The sequence below is a fragment of the Aspergillus pseudoviridinutans genome (genome assembly GCF_018340605.1).
Source record: "Aspergillus pseudoviridinutans IFM 55266 DNA, scaffold_9, whole genome shotgun sequence".
Lineage (NCBI taxonomy): Eukaryota > Fungi > Ascomycota > Eurotiomycetes > Eurotiales > Aspergillaceae > Aspergillus > Aspergillus pseudoviridinutans.
In genome coordinates, this window is record NW_025091289.1 from 228,104 (window position 1) to 243,540 (window position 15,437).

The window sequence follows — 15,437 nt, forward strand, 5'->3', positions numbered from 1 at the left end:
CGTATTTCCAGTTTCCCACCGCAATGCATACACTACTGCACCAAAAGTACCTTATTTGTGACGATCCCAACTTTCCGACTGTCGGTGTAGTGGCTGAACTCTGAAAGCTATCACATCAAGCAGGTGCAGAGTAAGGAGAAGACTATATCTCGATCTCCAGCTATTCCAGAACACTGGGAAGAGTCATTGAGAATCCCGTGCTTTACGGTCTCTAGTACCTTAACTCTTCTCACAGATGTCCATAGATCAATCCCATGGTTCACTGCCTCGTATTTGAGTCCCATTTAAGATTTCAGTGGCAATTCAAATTGGGTTGCCGGGTACGGAGTAGTGCTCTCTAGACCACCAGGCAGGGAAAAGAACTAGATGCTGTACTCCGTAGGCCCCATCTACTCCAAATCTGGGCTTGACAGAGCATCTTGCTACCTTAGTTTCTCCTTTGTCTTCTTCAATAATATTAATGGATAGTAACGTCTAGATTTCGGTCATGAGGTGACCCAGGTGAGAACTGGTAATGCCACCTATCATCTGGAACTCATGGCATGATTATGTGATGACCTTTTCTTGTAATCACTACAGTAGTCTGACATATTGGATCTTGCCCAGAGGATACAGGTGGAGTAATGTATTAAATCCGTCTGCATATTGTTCTCCTCGTCCCCAATCAAAAAAAAGGATCCTGAGTCTTGATTGACAATTGACGATCTTCACGCAGCTTGATAAGAAGGACTGGTCACGTGCTAGCCTTATCTGCAAAGAATCCACTAACCTCATACACTGCCATTTTACCTCTGTTCAGAGCCACCATCTGGAAAGCTGCATTCATTTATCTTAATCTACAACAAAAAAAAGCTCTTTGGGAGCACGGTAGCACACTGGGAAGATCCTACACTTCTTCTTTGTTAGAATTTTATTTCCCTCATCACATTTCGCGCTCAGTCAGCGACCATGGCGGATGTTGCAGCTCTCGAGGCAGAAGTCAAGGAATTCAAGCTACAGGTATGTCATATTGTCATCTCCTGTGCGATGGTTCTGAATCTGACTTGTTTTCTCTCTATTCCAGCTTGAAACCGTTCAATCGAGTTTGCAGGTAGATCCAGACAACACGGAACTGCAGAGTCTTAAAACTGAACTAGAAGAACTCATAAATCTCACGGAAACATCAATCGCCGAACTCAAGCCGCTTGCTCCTCCGTCTGCTGCCAAACCTTCTCCCCCGCCAGCGAAGGAGAAATGGTCAAAAGAGAACCACCCTGCTTATCAGTCTGGGTATCGCAAGCCCACTGCCGAAACCCCAGAGGAGACCCCCGCGCCGGTTACGTTGTCGGTCAATGACCACGTCCTTGCACGATGGGTTTCCGGCGATAACTCTTTCTATCCTGCGCGCATTACCTCAATAACAGGCTCATCTAGCAACCCTGTCTACTTGGTCTCGTTCAAGTCGTACGGAACGGTTGAATCTCTGACAGCCAAAGACATCAAGCCCATCTCCAACGGTGATTCGCGGAAACGTAAGGCTGATGGAAGCTCAGGCTACTCTTCATCCCAGACTCCAACCCCACAACCCCTTCATTCCAGCGTCATCTCGGCCGCCGCAGATATCAACCCTGCATTGGCAAATCAGGCGCGCAAAGAGCCTAGCAAGGTCGGCGACGAGTCTGCACGCCCTTCGAAGGTGGCTCGAAAAGTCAAGGCCACTCGCGAGCTTGAGGCCGGTAAGATGAAGTGGAAGGATTTCGCTAGCAAGAGCAAGCTGGGCCGGAAAGAGAGCATGTTTCGGACAGGAGAGGGGGTTAATGCCAGAGGTAAAGGCACCATTATTTTCGGTTTCAGAGTAACTCGCTAATTTGTGTTTGGATAGTGGGTTTTACTGGCTCTGGTCAACAGATGCGCAAAGATCCCTCCAGGGCACGCCATGTGTATCAGCAAGCGGATGAGGACGCATACTAGATTGGCTATCACAGACAAAATGCCCAATGTTCCATTTGTGATGAAATCAATTGGACATCGAGTTTTGCGTTCTTGTTTCACATCATTTCTATCTCTGCCTGTTCGTTCCTATCGCTAACTGGAAGATTGGCGACACAGATCATCATTTGGATGTTCCGAGGCATGGAAGTCGACCGTACGTAGATTGTGGTCGTGCAGATACTGGTGACATGATATCTCCATGAGTTACATCCTCCAATACTTCCTCACGTGTTATACTCTATTCTAATGGCAATCTTTTCATGATAGGGTCTTCTGGTTTTCTGCAACAGAGGACCATAGGTTTTATCTGCAATTTTTGCCGGATTCTGATCGTGTAGATGTGTCGTCCATTCAATGGGAAACCATTTTCAAAGAGGCTGTCGCTTTTATCTCTCATTTTCCGCATATGTTCTGAGATCTGGTTTGGTACAGCCTGTGAACATGAAGTTGGGAGCTTTGAAGCAATCTGAGGCGTAAAGTTTCTCAGCAAACGTTCCCTACGGCCTTTCCATCGATGGTCCATGGCCATTAGCGGGCTATGTGACCTTGGGAGGCGCAAAGCTTGGCATTCGTCTATATGACGGCTCAAGATAAATCATCATGAGCGAAGGCGAAGCTGGATTGACGCACAAGTCTCCATGGAGATATCAGAGCGTCGTCTTTGCACGCCTTCCAGGATTGTAGATTTATAGTTCACAGTTTGCCTGGCTGGCCTGGGAGGTCTCTACGAACTGCGCATAAAAAGTTTCGTGCAGCCATGCGGGTCTCGTCTTGTCTACCTTAAGAGAACCGCAATCAGCTATTAGGTCATGCCCGCTGCTGTCCGGAAAAGCTTTCCATTGGCTAGCATCTGTATCCCGAATCTCTGCCTCTAAGCACATCTTAATCATTATATTACCATGACGCAGTTTGTCACCTTGTATAAAAAGCACATACTACTTTTCGCGTCACCGCAGCATGACACCAGTATATCTGCATAACATATCCCCAGCAATCCAAGCCACCACAGCTCACCATGTCGCGCAACGTCTGCATCACCTCCGTAGAAGGCAACACAGGCTTCCTCATCGCCGAGCTCCTTCTCTCTGACGAGAACTTCTCCAAAGGAATCGGCACCGTTCACGGCCTAACCCTCAATCCAGATTCCCAGCGGTGCAAGGACCTACAGTCCCTGGGAGCCACCATCGTACCCCATAGACCAGGCCGTCTAAAGAACGTTGCCGCCGATATCAGAGACACCAAATCCGATACTCTATGCCTAGTTCCGCCAGCTAGTCGAGACAAGATCGATATCACGGCCGAGCTCATCGAGGCGGCCAAGCGCGCCAATGTGCCGAATGTGGTCTTCCTCAGTGCTGCGGGATGTGATCTCGCTGAGCGGGATAAGCAGCCCCGTCTGAGGGAGTTTATTCATCTCGAGACTTTGTTTCTGAGTACGAAAGGGGATCCGAGCTCAATGACGGGGCATTGTCCTGTTGTCATCCGGTAGGCTGCTTCCCTGGGATTGCAATTTTGCATGTCTAATGATACCGGTTGTAGGGCTGGATTTTACGCTGAGAACTTGCTTGCGTATGCCCCCCAGGCTAAGGAAGATGGATATATCCCTATACCGATCGGACGCGAGCATAAATTTCCCCCCGTAGCATTAGGTGTAAGTCTGGCTCTCAGCGCACAAAGATGCCTGGCTAAACCACTGCAAAGGACGTCGCACTAGTAGCGGCTCATGTCCTCACCGGCAAAGGAAAGCATGGACTCAACGATAAGCATCGTGGTCAGCTAATGACCTTGACCGGTAAGTGGACGCCATTGCTATCATTATCAAGTGAAAAGGGATTGACAAGGACAGGCCCGGCACTTCTCAACGGCGACGAACTAGCGCGAGCGGCAAGCGAAGCTCTAGGAACGGATATGAAGTTTGAAGATATCTCAGAGTACGTCGCTAGCTGTCACTCTCAATCCGCTATTGAGATTGGGACTTACAGAAACAGATATGAAGCCAAGAAGGTCCTCAGGAGCCAGACGGATACCGACGACAGTGAGATCCAGTTCATACTCGAATACTATTCGCTCGTCCGTGAGGGCAAGACGAACTATGTTGCCACGACGGCATTCCGGGATGTCACTTCGGATGAGCCCCAGCAGCCGTCAGATTTCTTCCGCTCTTATTCTGAGGAGTTTGAGCCGAAGAAGGGGGCCAAGAGGAGGAAGGTAGATGGGAAGTGAGCACGAGAAGATGGACGGTGTACGTTGTTCGGGTAGATCTGTTCTTGATAAGTAGCCACTGAGAATGCCATTGTAGAATTTTCTAATCGACCTGAGGTTGAGATATACATCGAAGCTGTTGACTCTGCAGTAGACGTGTACCTCCAATCAAAGAAAGTAGTGGTGAATGGCCATGGGCAGACCTGTGTACAGGACTCACATTACAAAATGCTTAGCGACTTGGGCGCATTCGGAGCACTGCAGCCCGAGAATAGAGATACAATGAATCGAATAATAAGATAAAAAGGCATTTATGTGCACCGAGTTGATCATGCGCGGGGTAGCTACTCCTCTCATCCACTTCTCCGCAGCACCATAAGATAGGTTGCTATTTCTATTCAACTCGTTTGTGAATCATTACCTTACAGAATCTCAATAAAGCAAGTAATCCCTTGACCATGAGTCCATCTCAGAAAGGAATGCCTCTCCCTCCAACACCTCATATACAGACAAGGATGCCATGGATACGGCTCGGAGAAGTCGATCCAGCTACCACTTTAACGCCTCCACCGGCATCATTTCCAGAGAACAGCACGCCGGAGGAGCGAGCAGCTTTGAGATTCAGAGTGAGCGGGAACGCAGTGTGTTGGTCCTACCCCCTTTGAATTCCACAAGTCAAGATTAGGTGATATCTTACTCGCATCCAGTTACTGGTGGAGCAGGAATGCTCGCTCTAGCCTCTGCACGAGCCCTCCTTGAGCATGGACTTTCTGGCATTGCTTTACTTGATCTTCCCTCAGCTCTCCAAAAGGGAGATACTGAAATAAATGCACTTCGAAGAGACTTTCCTTCTGCGAAGATTATGACGCATCACTGCGACGTCACAGACGCGGCAGGCATGCATGACGTTGCTGAAAAGGCAAAGGACGAGCTGGGAGAGCTTAACATTCTCTGTTGCTTTGCGGGTATAGTCAACTGTGTGGCAGCCGAGGACATAGCTGTCGAGCAATGGCGCCGTGTCATTGATGTAAATACGACAGGATCATGGATCGCTGCACAAGCAGTGGGGAAGTAAGACGATCGAACCATGATTTTGTGTGAGAGCTAGGCCCTCCTAACGCAGAAACCAGACATATGATTGCCAGTGGACGCGGGGGCAAAATCGTCCTCGTCGCATCCATCAGCGGTCATCGGGTGAATTACCCCCAGCCTCAGATCGCATACAACGTCTCCAAGGCAGCGGTGCTACACATGAAGAATAGCTTGGCAGCAGAATGGACGCAATACGGAATTCGAGTCAATTCCATCTCCCCGGGATATATGGATACGGTGCTCAATGAGGGCGAGGATCTTGCGCCATGGCGGCAGATATGGGCGGATCGGAATCCGATGCGTAGGATGGGGTCACMGCTGGAGTTGACGGGACCGGTGGTGTTTCTTTGCAGTGATATTGGGGGGAGCTATATCAATGGAGCTGATATTGTCGTTGACGGTATTTCTCTTCCGTCCGGCAGTCCAAGTTTTATCATCGTGCTAACAGGAGTATAGGGGGTGGTCTGGTGTTCTAGGCATATACTCTGATTAGGCCAAACATTGTACTACAGGATTGTTCATTTACGCCCAGTCAAAAACATTGTAGATGTTTCAAAAGGTTATGTGGCTGAGGCAAGAATTATGACCAGAAGCTGCTGGTTCTAGTCAATACCTAGAATTGGCGAAATTATATATTTACGGGGGCGCAACAAAGCAACCTTACCTGTCTTTGTATTGCTGTCTACCCTCCGAAGCCTACAGTAGAATCTCTCTCAAAATGTTGGATAAGAATTGATCGTCTAGCTAGTTTGTCAATACTGGTCGCACACATAATCACAGAAATACTCGGTCAACATGCAAAGGATTGGATTAATCTATCCAGATCATCCAAGGATCGACGTGCCTGACGTTAGCGCCCGATGAACCCCATTATTCATGGGATGATGGCAGCCTTCTCCGCTTACGTATGTCAGTGAGTGGAGGTCCTCCAACTTCCGTTCCAGTTCCTTGATTCCCTTATCGTCATCTCCCCATCGCCTCTTCCCCAGCCTCTCAAGAGCTTTACTGTCCCTTGACGTTTAGACCATTCGATACTAGCCAGACTAATCTTTATTAATTATTACTTGTATCGGCGCAGTGCTAATTTCAAGAATTGCACTTTCTTGATTAAATTTATTATATTTTCGGCTCGCGACACCACCTGATCGAGGAGTTGTTGCTCCAAAAAAGCCTGTCTTCGGCGAGCCCACCATAAAATCTAGCTTCTCAGCACCTTCCTACGCGACTAATCGTCCTTCTAATGCTCTGACTATACCGCGAAAAACCTACGTGTTTGACCGGAATCATCCCAACCCTTTGTTGAACGATGAGGGGACTTCGCTTCACCCCGATCCTCACGAGTCTGGGCCTGCTTTCGTTCCTTTCTCACACACTTGTCGTTGCCGAAGGAGAAACCGAGGTACACGAAGAGGGCCGCTGTGCGATCCGAGGACATTGCGGGAAAAAGTCGTTCTTCGGCGGAGAGCTGCCATGTCCAGATAATGGTCCTGCAAGGGATCCCGAGGTATCGGTGAGAAAGAAGCTGGTGGACTTGTGTGGTAGCAAATGGAATGAAGGGCCCGTTTGTTGCGAAAAAGAGCAGGTAAGAGTTAATGTTCCAAGCAACCCTTTCAAGTGAGACGATTCTCATGTGCTTCGCCTGCCTAGATCGATGCACTCGCCAAGAACCTGAAGCTTGCAGAGGGCATTATTGCATCATGTCCTGCCTGCAAAGACAATTTCTTCAACATTTTCTGTACCTTTACCTGTTCTCCGGACCAATCTCTGTTCATCAATGTCACACAAACCGAGAAGGCTAGCTCCGGCAAGTTATTAGTTACTGAACTTGACAATATCTGGTCCGAAGAATACCAGAGCGGCTTCTATGATAGTTGCAAGAACGTCAAAAATGGCGCTTCTGGTGGCAAAGCCATCGACTTCATCGGCGGAGGCGCGAAGAATTACACACAATTCCTGAAGTTCCTGGGTGACAAGAAGCTGCTTGGAAGTCCTTTCCAGATCAACTACAAAACAGAGCCCCCGTCACCCGATCAGGGCATGAGAGCCTTGCCTATCAAACCGAAGGCCTGCAATGGCCCTGAAGAGGCATTCCGCTGCTCCTGTGTTGATTGTCCAGAAGTCTGCCCGGAGCTACCCGAGGTGAAAACAGACAAATACTGCCATGTCGGCCTGTTGCCTTGTCTGTCCTTCGCGGTCATTCTGATTTACTCCGTATTCTTATTAGCCGTCGTGGCCCTTTCTAGTTACTTCACGTACAGAGAACGGCGTTATCGCAAGCCCGAGAGGGTCCGGCTCTTACAAGACCCATCTCCCGATGACGATGAAGATGAGGGCGATATTGTTCATGCTGCTGGGTCGCTGGAGCAACCTTCTGGTGTTTACAAAGTGAACTCTATGCTCGACTCAATGTTCAATAGCATTGGAGGTACTTGCGCTCGATTCCCAGCCATCACTATTGTAACTAGCATAGTGCTCGTTGGCCTTCTGAGTCTGGGGTGGCTCCGGTTCACTGTCGAGACAGATCCTGTACGCCTCTGGGTGAGCCCTACATCGGCGGCAGCGCAAGAGAAGGAGTACTTCGATACCAATTTTGGACCCTTTTACCGAGCTGAGCAGGTATTTGTTGTCAACGAACATGGACCGGTTCTGAGTTACGACACCCTCAGCTGGTGGTTTGATGTTGAATCTCAAATTCGTCGAATGTTCTCTCCGGGTCGCAGCTTACTACTCGATGACGTCTGCTTTAAACCCACTGGCGACGCATGTGTGGTTCAGTCAATAACGGGCTATTTCGGTGGCTCAGGATGGAACCTCCACCCGGACACATGGGAGGAGCGGGTTAAGCACTGTGCCAGCTCTCCTGGTGACCCGAGCTGTCTCCCTGACTTTCAACAGCCTCTCAGACCTGAAATGATACTGGGTGGTTACGAAGAGTCCGGCAACGTCCTCGACGCTCAAGCGTTGATTACCACGTGGGTTCTGAACAATCACGCACAAGGTACGGAGAGCGAGGCCGATGCCATTGACTGGGAAAACAATCTCAAGCAGCTGTTATATAACGTTCAAGAAGACGCGAAAGAACGTGGTCTTCGTGTGTCATTCAACACTGAAGTCAGCCTGGAGCAGGAACTCAATAAATCCAGCAACACCGATGCGAAAATTGTCGTCATTAGCTATATCATCATGTTTATCTATGCGTCCCTTGCTCTAGGATCAGCCACGGTCACTTGGAAGTCTCTCTTGAATAACCCTGCCAATGTCTTTGTGCAGTCGAAATTCACGCTCGGAATCGTGGGAATCTTGATCGTCCTAATGTCTGTGTCTGCGTCAGTAGGACTGTTTTCAGCAGCAGGAATTAGGGTGACCTTGATCATCGCCGAGGTCATTCCCTTCCTTGTGTTGGCCGTCGGTGTGGACAACATCTTCCTGATCGTTCATGAATTTGAGCGGATAAATGTCAGTCACCCTGATGAAGAGATTGATGAGCGGGTTGCCCGTGCCGTAGGGAGGATTGGTCCCAGCATTTTCCTATCGGCCCTGACTGAGACGGTCGCCTTTGCGCTCGGTGTGTTTGTGGGCATGCCTGCCGTCAAGAACTTTGCAATCTATGCAGCTGGCGCTGTGTTCATCAATGCCATTCTGCAAATGACGATGTTTGTTTCAGTACTTGCTCTGAACCAAAGGCGGGTGGAGAGCCTTCGTGCAGATTGCATTCCATGCATTACAGTGCGCAAAGCGACTTCATCCGGCATGTTCGAAGAACCCCCTTACAATGACCAGGAGGGCGAAAGTCTGACGCAGCAATTTATTCGCAAAATATATGCAAACTATCTGCTTGACCGCAGGATTAAGGTTGCTGTTGTGATTGTCTTCCTCGGCATATTTACTGCTGGCTTGGCTCTGATCCCGGAGGTGTCTCTCGGATTGGATCAACGTATCGCTCTTCCGAGTGATTCATATTTAGTACAGTATTTTAATGACCTAGATGCTTACTTTGGTACCGGTCCTCCAGTCTACTTTGTGACCCGCGAAGTCAACGTGACCGAGAGAAACCACCAGCAGCAGCTCTGCGGGCGGTTCACGACCTGCGAAGAATTTTCCTTGTCATTTGTTTTGGAGCAGGAGTCTAAGCGACCGAATGTCTCCTATATCTCAGGATCGGCCGCAAGTTGGATCGACGACTTCTTTTATTGGCTGAATCCCCAGCAAGAATGCTGCAAGGAAAACGAGAAGATCTGCTTTGAGGACCGGACCCCTGCATGGAATATCTCTCTCTACGGCATGCCCACAGGAAACGAATTCATCCACTATCTAGAGAAATGGATTGAAGCACCCACGGATGCGTCTTGCCCTCTCGGCGGCAAAGCCCCTTACAGTAACGCGCTTGTCATCGATCCAAAGCACGTCATGACCAAGGCGAGCCATTTCAGAACCAGCCATACCCCTCTGAGGAATCAGGATGACTTTATCAAGGCGTACATCTCAGCCCGTCGCATCACGGATGGGATCTCCAAAGAACACGGCATAGACGTGTTCCCTTATTCCAAACCGTACATCTTCTTCGACCAGTATGTCTCGATCGTGCAGCTCACAGGCACTTTGCTCGGTTGTGCTGTTGCCATTATCTTCGCTATCACGTCAATCATCCTAGGCTCTGTCGCCACCGGTGCGGTAGTAACTGCTACAGTCGTGATGATTGTTGTGGATATTATTGGCTCCATGGCCGTTGCTGGGGTGTCCCTCAACGCCGTCTCCTTAGTCAACCTGGTTATTTGCGTCGGCATCGGTGTCGAGTTCTGCGCCCATATTGCTCGAGCATTCATGTTCCCTTCACGCACAATAATGGACAAGACGCCAACCAAGTTCCGAGGCAAAGACGCACGAGCCTGGACTGCATTGGTCAATGTGGGTGGCAGTGTCTTCTGCGGTATCACTATCACCAAATTACTCGGGGTCTGTGTGCTGGCGTTCACCCGCAGCAAGATCTTTGAAATCTACTATTTCCGTGTCTGGCTAGCATTGGTCATCTTTGCCGCTACCCATGCCCTCATCTTCCTGCCTGTGGTTCTCAGTTACTTTGGTGGCGAAGGTAAGTTTATTCCGGTTCCGTCTTTTGAATCGTTCTCCCCAAATTCCTGCTTGTCTAACTATAATTTAGGCTATGCCGATCCTGGATCCGGCGGTGGTTTGGAAGAAAACCTTGCATCCAGGGGTTATCGCGCCCTGCTTGTTGACGAAGATTACGACTCTGAAGAATTCTAGCGATGCTCTACATGGTGCCATGGCGTGTCTTTCGCTTGATTTTACAGTATGGACGATGCTGGCTCTAACCATAGTTTTGAACTATGCGCATTTTGCATCTTTATTTGGAATCCATGCCATTTCTCTTGAGGAATTTTGATGCATCTTTCGGAGAAGAGATGGAGTATAGGATTATGCGGGGTTGGTTCAAAATTCTTGACTTTTGCTGCTCAAATTTTATTGATACCTCTTGCTGGTTCGTCGTACTTCAGCCTGAAACTCTAGAGTTTCATTCAACTATATACTAGTAGCTGATAGACGATAGTTGGTGGAGTACTATAAACACATGGTGATATGATAATATGACAGTCAATAACACCATTTACTGGCATCATTCTCTGTGCTATCTACCTCATGGCAGACAGACAACGCACAACCTTCTGTATCAAGACCATCCTGGAAATGCGAACCCCATTTGAATTCTATTGGTCCTTAGTTGGGCAGCGACCTTTCTCCAGCCGGTTGGCACTTCTTACCTGCCTACTAACTAGCCGCTCTTTTTTTGTTGTGGTGCATCCACCGTTTATGATCAACCAGAGCGGAACAGACCACGTGATAGCAAATGCCGCTAGGCTGAAGGAAGTAAAAGCGGAGGGACCATGAGAAAAATTATCCAAACAGCCCACCCCTTAGTGAGAACTTTTTTTTTTTCCCTCTTCTTATCTTCTTCTCCTGAGTGTCCCTCATCTCTCCTTTCCTTTACTCCTCATTCCTTTCCTTGGTGTTTCTATCCTTTCTTTTGTTTCTGTGATACCCCGTTGAGCTGTTTGTCTCCGTGCAGGCAGCTCAATTAGTCCTACAAGGATCCCTTCTTGCTATTAAAGAAGGGTTGTGACACCCCACATTTGAGAGACGTACATATTTTTTCCCACAAAGTTTTATTCATATTTTCCATCATGGACCAGCAAAGATTCCTGCAGCAGCTTCAGATTGTTCTGAACCGTGAGTAACACCCATTAACCCGGCGAGTGGCTTTGGAAAGATAGGGCCTGATGCTGACGAGAACGCAATAGCTGCCCAGGGCAACGTTAAGGAAGCAACTGGTATCCTTCAGCGGGAGTTCTACAGCAAGCCTGAGTCTCTCGTTCTCCTTATTCAGATCGCCACCGGTCATGAGGATCCCAATCTGAGGCAGCTTGCCGCTGTCGAGTCTCGCTCGTTGGTCAACAAGCACTGGGTTTCGGTCCAGGGTGCCCAGAAGCCTCAGATCCGTGAGCAGCTGCTGCGCTCCACGATGAACGAGGGCTCCTCACTCGTCCGTCACTCCATTGCCCGGATCATCTCTGCCATCGCTCGGGTCGACCTGAACGATGGCGAGTGGGCCGAGCTCCCCAATTTCCTGGTGCAGGCTGGTAACAGTGGCAACAAGGATGAGCGTAGCGTGGCTATCTACATTCTGTTCACCATTCTGGAGACTCTAGGTGAGAGCCTCGAGGAGAAGTTCTCGGATCTCTTTGCCCTCTTCAACAAGACCATCCGCGACCCTGAGAGCGAGGAAGTCCGCATCAATACCCTTCTCGCCCTGAGCAAGCTCGCCATGCACCTTGACTCCGAGGAGGATGTTGCTCCAGTCAAGGCCTTCCAGGATATCGTTCCCTCCATGGTCGCTGTTCTGAAGGACTCGATCGACCAGAAGCAGGAGGACCGTGTAATGCAGGCCTTTGAGGTCTTCCAGACTCTCCTTGGCTGTGACCCTGCTCTCCTGACTGTCCACCTTAAGGACCTGGTTATCTTCATGAACGAGCTTGCTGCCAACACCGAGGTTGACGAGGATACTCGTACTCAGGCGATCAGCTTCCTCATGCAGTGCGTTCAGTACCGTAAGCTCAAGATCCAGGGCATGCGTATTGGCGAGCAGCTCACCCGCACCGCCCTGCACATCGTCACCGAGCTCGGTGATGCTTCCTCGGACGATGACGATATCACTCCCGCCCGGTCCGCTCTCGGCTTGCTTGATATGCTCGCCCAGAGTCTACCTCCCAGCCAAGTTGTTGTGCCCCTTCTTCACGCCCTGGGTCAGTACTTCAACAACAGCAACCCTGACTACCGCCGTGCCGGTATCATGGCTCTTGGAATGTGTGTTGAGGGCGCTCCTGATTTCATCAGCACTCAGATGAAGGACATCTTCCCCATGGTTCTGCAGCTCCTCGCTGATCCCGAACCCAAGGTCCGCCAAGCCTCCCTGCACGCCGTGGCTCGCCTTGCCGATGACCTTGCTGAAGACCTGAGTGCTGAGCACGAAAAGCTCATGCCTCTGCTCTTCAAGAACTTGGCCAGCGCTATGCAGGAGTACAAGGGTGAAGAGGATGGTCCCACTGTCGATATCATGAAGGCCGGTATCAGTGCCATTGATGCCGTTGTTGATGGCTTGGACGAGAAGGACGTCGCTCCTTACCAGGGCGAGCTTGTTCCCATCCTGCACAAGCTCTTCAAGCACCCCGACTTCAGAATCAAGGGCCTGACTGCTGGAGCTCTGGGCTCCCTTGCCTCCTCCGCCGGCGAGTCTTTCCTCCCCTACTTCGACGAGTCCATGCATCTCCTGCAGGAGTTTGCCACCGTCAAGGACAGTGAGGAGGAACTGGACCTGCGCGCTAGTGTCACTGACGCGATGGGTGAAATGTCCGCTGCCGCTGGTGCCGAGCGTTACCAACCCTACGTCGAGCCCCTCATGCGCGCCACCGAGGAGGCACTTCACCTCGACCACTCTCGTCTCAAGGAGAGCACGTACATCTTCTGGGGAGCCATGTCCAAGGTTTATGGAGAGCACTTCGCTCCCTTCCTTGATGGTGTGGTCAAGGGCCTTTTCGCTTGCATTGAGCAAGACGAGACTGACCTGGACGTATCTCTTGGTGAGGCCGCCAAGGACCTTGTTGGCCAGGAGGTGATCATCGCCGGCCGCAAGGTCAAGGTTGCCAGTGCCGACGATGATGATGAGCCCGTCGGAGAGGATGGCGGCATCGAAGACGTTGATCTCGACGAGGATGCTTGGGACGACATCACCGCCACCACCCCGTTGTCTCTGGAGAAGGAAATTGCCGTTGAGGTCATTGGCGATCTCGTCACGCACACTAAGAGCGCCTACCTGCCTTACTTCGAGAAGACAATTGAGCAGGTCCTGCCTCTGGCTGAGCACCCTTACGAGGGTGTTCGTCGCAGCACCATCAGCACTCTGCACCGCTCGTACGCCATGCTTTTTGCTATTGCTGAAGAGACCGGCCAGATGGCTAAGTGGAAGCCGGGTCTGCCTCTGCAGGTCGAGCCCGCCAAGGAGGTCAAGAAGTTCGGCGAAATTCTGATGACCGCTACCATCAAGATGTGGACTGAGGAAGATGATAGGTATGTATATTCATTTTTTCTTCTCTTTTTGCATGTTACACGATGGCTGCTTTGCACGAGCATGCCAATTCCAATGATGAACCCACTCGTTTACCCAGCTCACTCAGACGCGCAAAATGCGTACGTGATGTGAAACACGATTCTTTCCAACGAAACTGAGGCCTTGATTTCACTGCTCTTAATGTTTTCTTGTCAAAATTTTGATTGGTATTGACCATTGGACATAGGGCTACTGTCGCCGATATCAACCGTAACATGGCTGAGAACCTGCGCTACTGCGGCCCTTCTCTGATTGCCAACGAGACCACTCTCCACAACGTCATCCAGATGGTCACCGACATCATCACGAAGAAGCACCCTTGCCAGCTCGAGTTTGGCCCCGAAGAGGAGTCTCTCGAGGCCGGTGAGGAGTCTTCCGAGTTCGATTGGGTTGTTGTTGACACTGCCCTTGATGTTGTTTCCGGTCTCGCTGCCGCTCTGGGCGGGAGCTTCGCCGAACTCTGGAAGGTATTTGAGAAGACCATCCTGCGCTACGCTGGTAGCACTGAGGCTCTGGAGCGTGCCACCGCCGTTGGAGTCCTTGCCGAGTGCATCAACGGTATGGGGGCTGGTGTCACTCAGTTCACGCGTTCTTTCCTGAAGCTCCTCATTCACCGCCTGGGCGATGAGGATCCTCAGACCAAGTCCAATGCGGCCTATGCTGTTGGCCGTCTTGTCGAGCACTCCACCGCAGACGCTGAGATCGTCAAGGAGTACCCTACTATCCTTTCCCGGTTGGAGTCCTGTCTGCAGATGAAGGTCTCTCGCCTTCAGGACAACGCTACGGGATGTCTCAGCCGTATGATCCTCAAACACCGTGAGGCTATCCCTCTCAAGGAGGTTCTCCCCGTTCTCGTCTCCATCCTCCCCCTGAAGAACGATTACGAGGAGAACGAGCCCCTGTACCGCATGATCTGCCAGCTGTGTATGTGATCCCGCCTTATTCGAAACGAGCAAGAACATTACTGACTAGCATGTAGACAAGTGGGAAGATCCTAACATCCGGGAACTCACGCCGCAGTTCTTGCCCATCTTCCAGTCTGTCCTTTGTGGCGATTCGGACCAGCTTGAGGACGAGCGCCGTGCCGAGCTCATCGAGCTCGTCAAGTGGCTGAACCAGATGCAGCCCGGCGCCGCTCCCTGGGTTGAGCAGCTGTAATCACCTTGCACGACATCTGAATATTAACGGCTTGATGACTTCACAACCAAAATTACCGAATACTTAATGAATAGAGCCTATGCCACAAAAGCAGGACATTATGGATGACTCTTAGACGATACCCCGGAGCGCATTGAGGGTTAGCGCCCTCATTGTTTCCAAATGATGAGACCCTGAGCAGGAAAGAAAATCAATTAGACACCATGGTTTGGGTATGTGCGATGATTTATGAATTGAGAGAAAAGTTTGTCATTGTAAATATCGTTGGACTTGAAGATCTATCCTGGTCAGAGGACTATATAACTCGCCATCCTCATTAGTATTCTTGCTTTATCAT

General features: G+C 50.2%; 5 protein-coding genes across 5 annotated transcripts; all 5 read left to right on the plus strand.

The window, feature by feature from the left end:
* Positions 1-948: 948 nt before the first annotated feature.
* Positions 949-1,950, plus strand: Asppvi_010900 (tudor domain-containing protein; the record flags this gene model as incomplete). Its single annotated transcript, XM_043306736.1, has 3 exons — positions 949-999; positions 1,064-1,805; positions 1,862-1,950. The coding sequence occupies 3 exons, from the start codon at positions 949-951 to the stop codon at positions 1,948-1,950; spliced, it is 882 nt and encodes a 293-aa protein (XP_043162671.1).
* Positions 1,951-2,986: 1,036 nt separating this feature from the next.
* Asppvi_010901 (uncharacterized protein) lies at positions 2,987-4,194 on the plus strand (the record flags this gene model as incomplete). The annotated part of the gene is made up of 5 exons (XM_043306737.1): positions 2,987-3,456; positions 3,511-3,622; positions 3,673-3,763; positions 3,818-3,902; positions 3,960-4,194. The coding sequence occupies 5 exons, from the start codon at positions 2,987-2,989 to the stop codon at positions 4,192-4,194; spliced, it is 993 nt and encodes a 330-aa protein (XP_043162672.1).
* A 499-nt stretch (positions 4,195-4,693) lies between these two features.
* Positions 4,694-5,741, plus strand: Asppvi_010902 (oxidoreductase, short chain dehydrogenase/reductase family; the record flags this gene model as incomplete). Its single annotated transcript, XM_043306738.1, has 4 exons — positions 4,694-4,814; positions 4,881-5,244; positions 5,304-5,566; positions 5,722-5,741. The coding sequence occupies 4 exons, from the start codon at positions 4,694-4,696 to the stop codon at positions 5,739-5,741; spliced, it is 768 nt and encodes a 255-aa protein (XP_043162673.1).
* Positions 5,742-6,571: 830 nt separating this feature from the next.
* Positions 6,572-10,527, plus strand: ncr1 (sphingolipid transporter NCR1; the record flags this gene model as incomplete). Its single annotated transcript, XM_043306739.1, has 3 exons — positions 6,572-6,847; positions 6,913-10,354; positions 10,424-10,527. 3 exons carry the CDS (start codon positions 6,572-6,574, stop codon positions 10,525-10,527), a joined length of 3,822 nt encoding a protein of 1,273 aa, XP_043162674.1.
* Positions 10,528-11,462: 935 nt separating this feature from the next.
* Positions 11,463-15,100, plus strand: Asppvi_010904 (putative importin beta-4 subunit; the record flags this gene model as incomplete). Its single annotated transcript, XM_043306740.1, has 4 exons — positions 11,463-11,508; positions 11,580-13,902; positions 14,130-14,866; positions 14,922-15,100. 4 exons carry the CDS (start codon positions 11,463-11,465, stop codon positions 15,098-15,100), a joined length of 3,285 nt encoding a protein of 1,094 aa, XP_043162675.1.
* Positions 15,101-15,437: the final 337 nt, after the last annotated feature.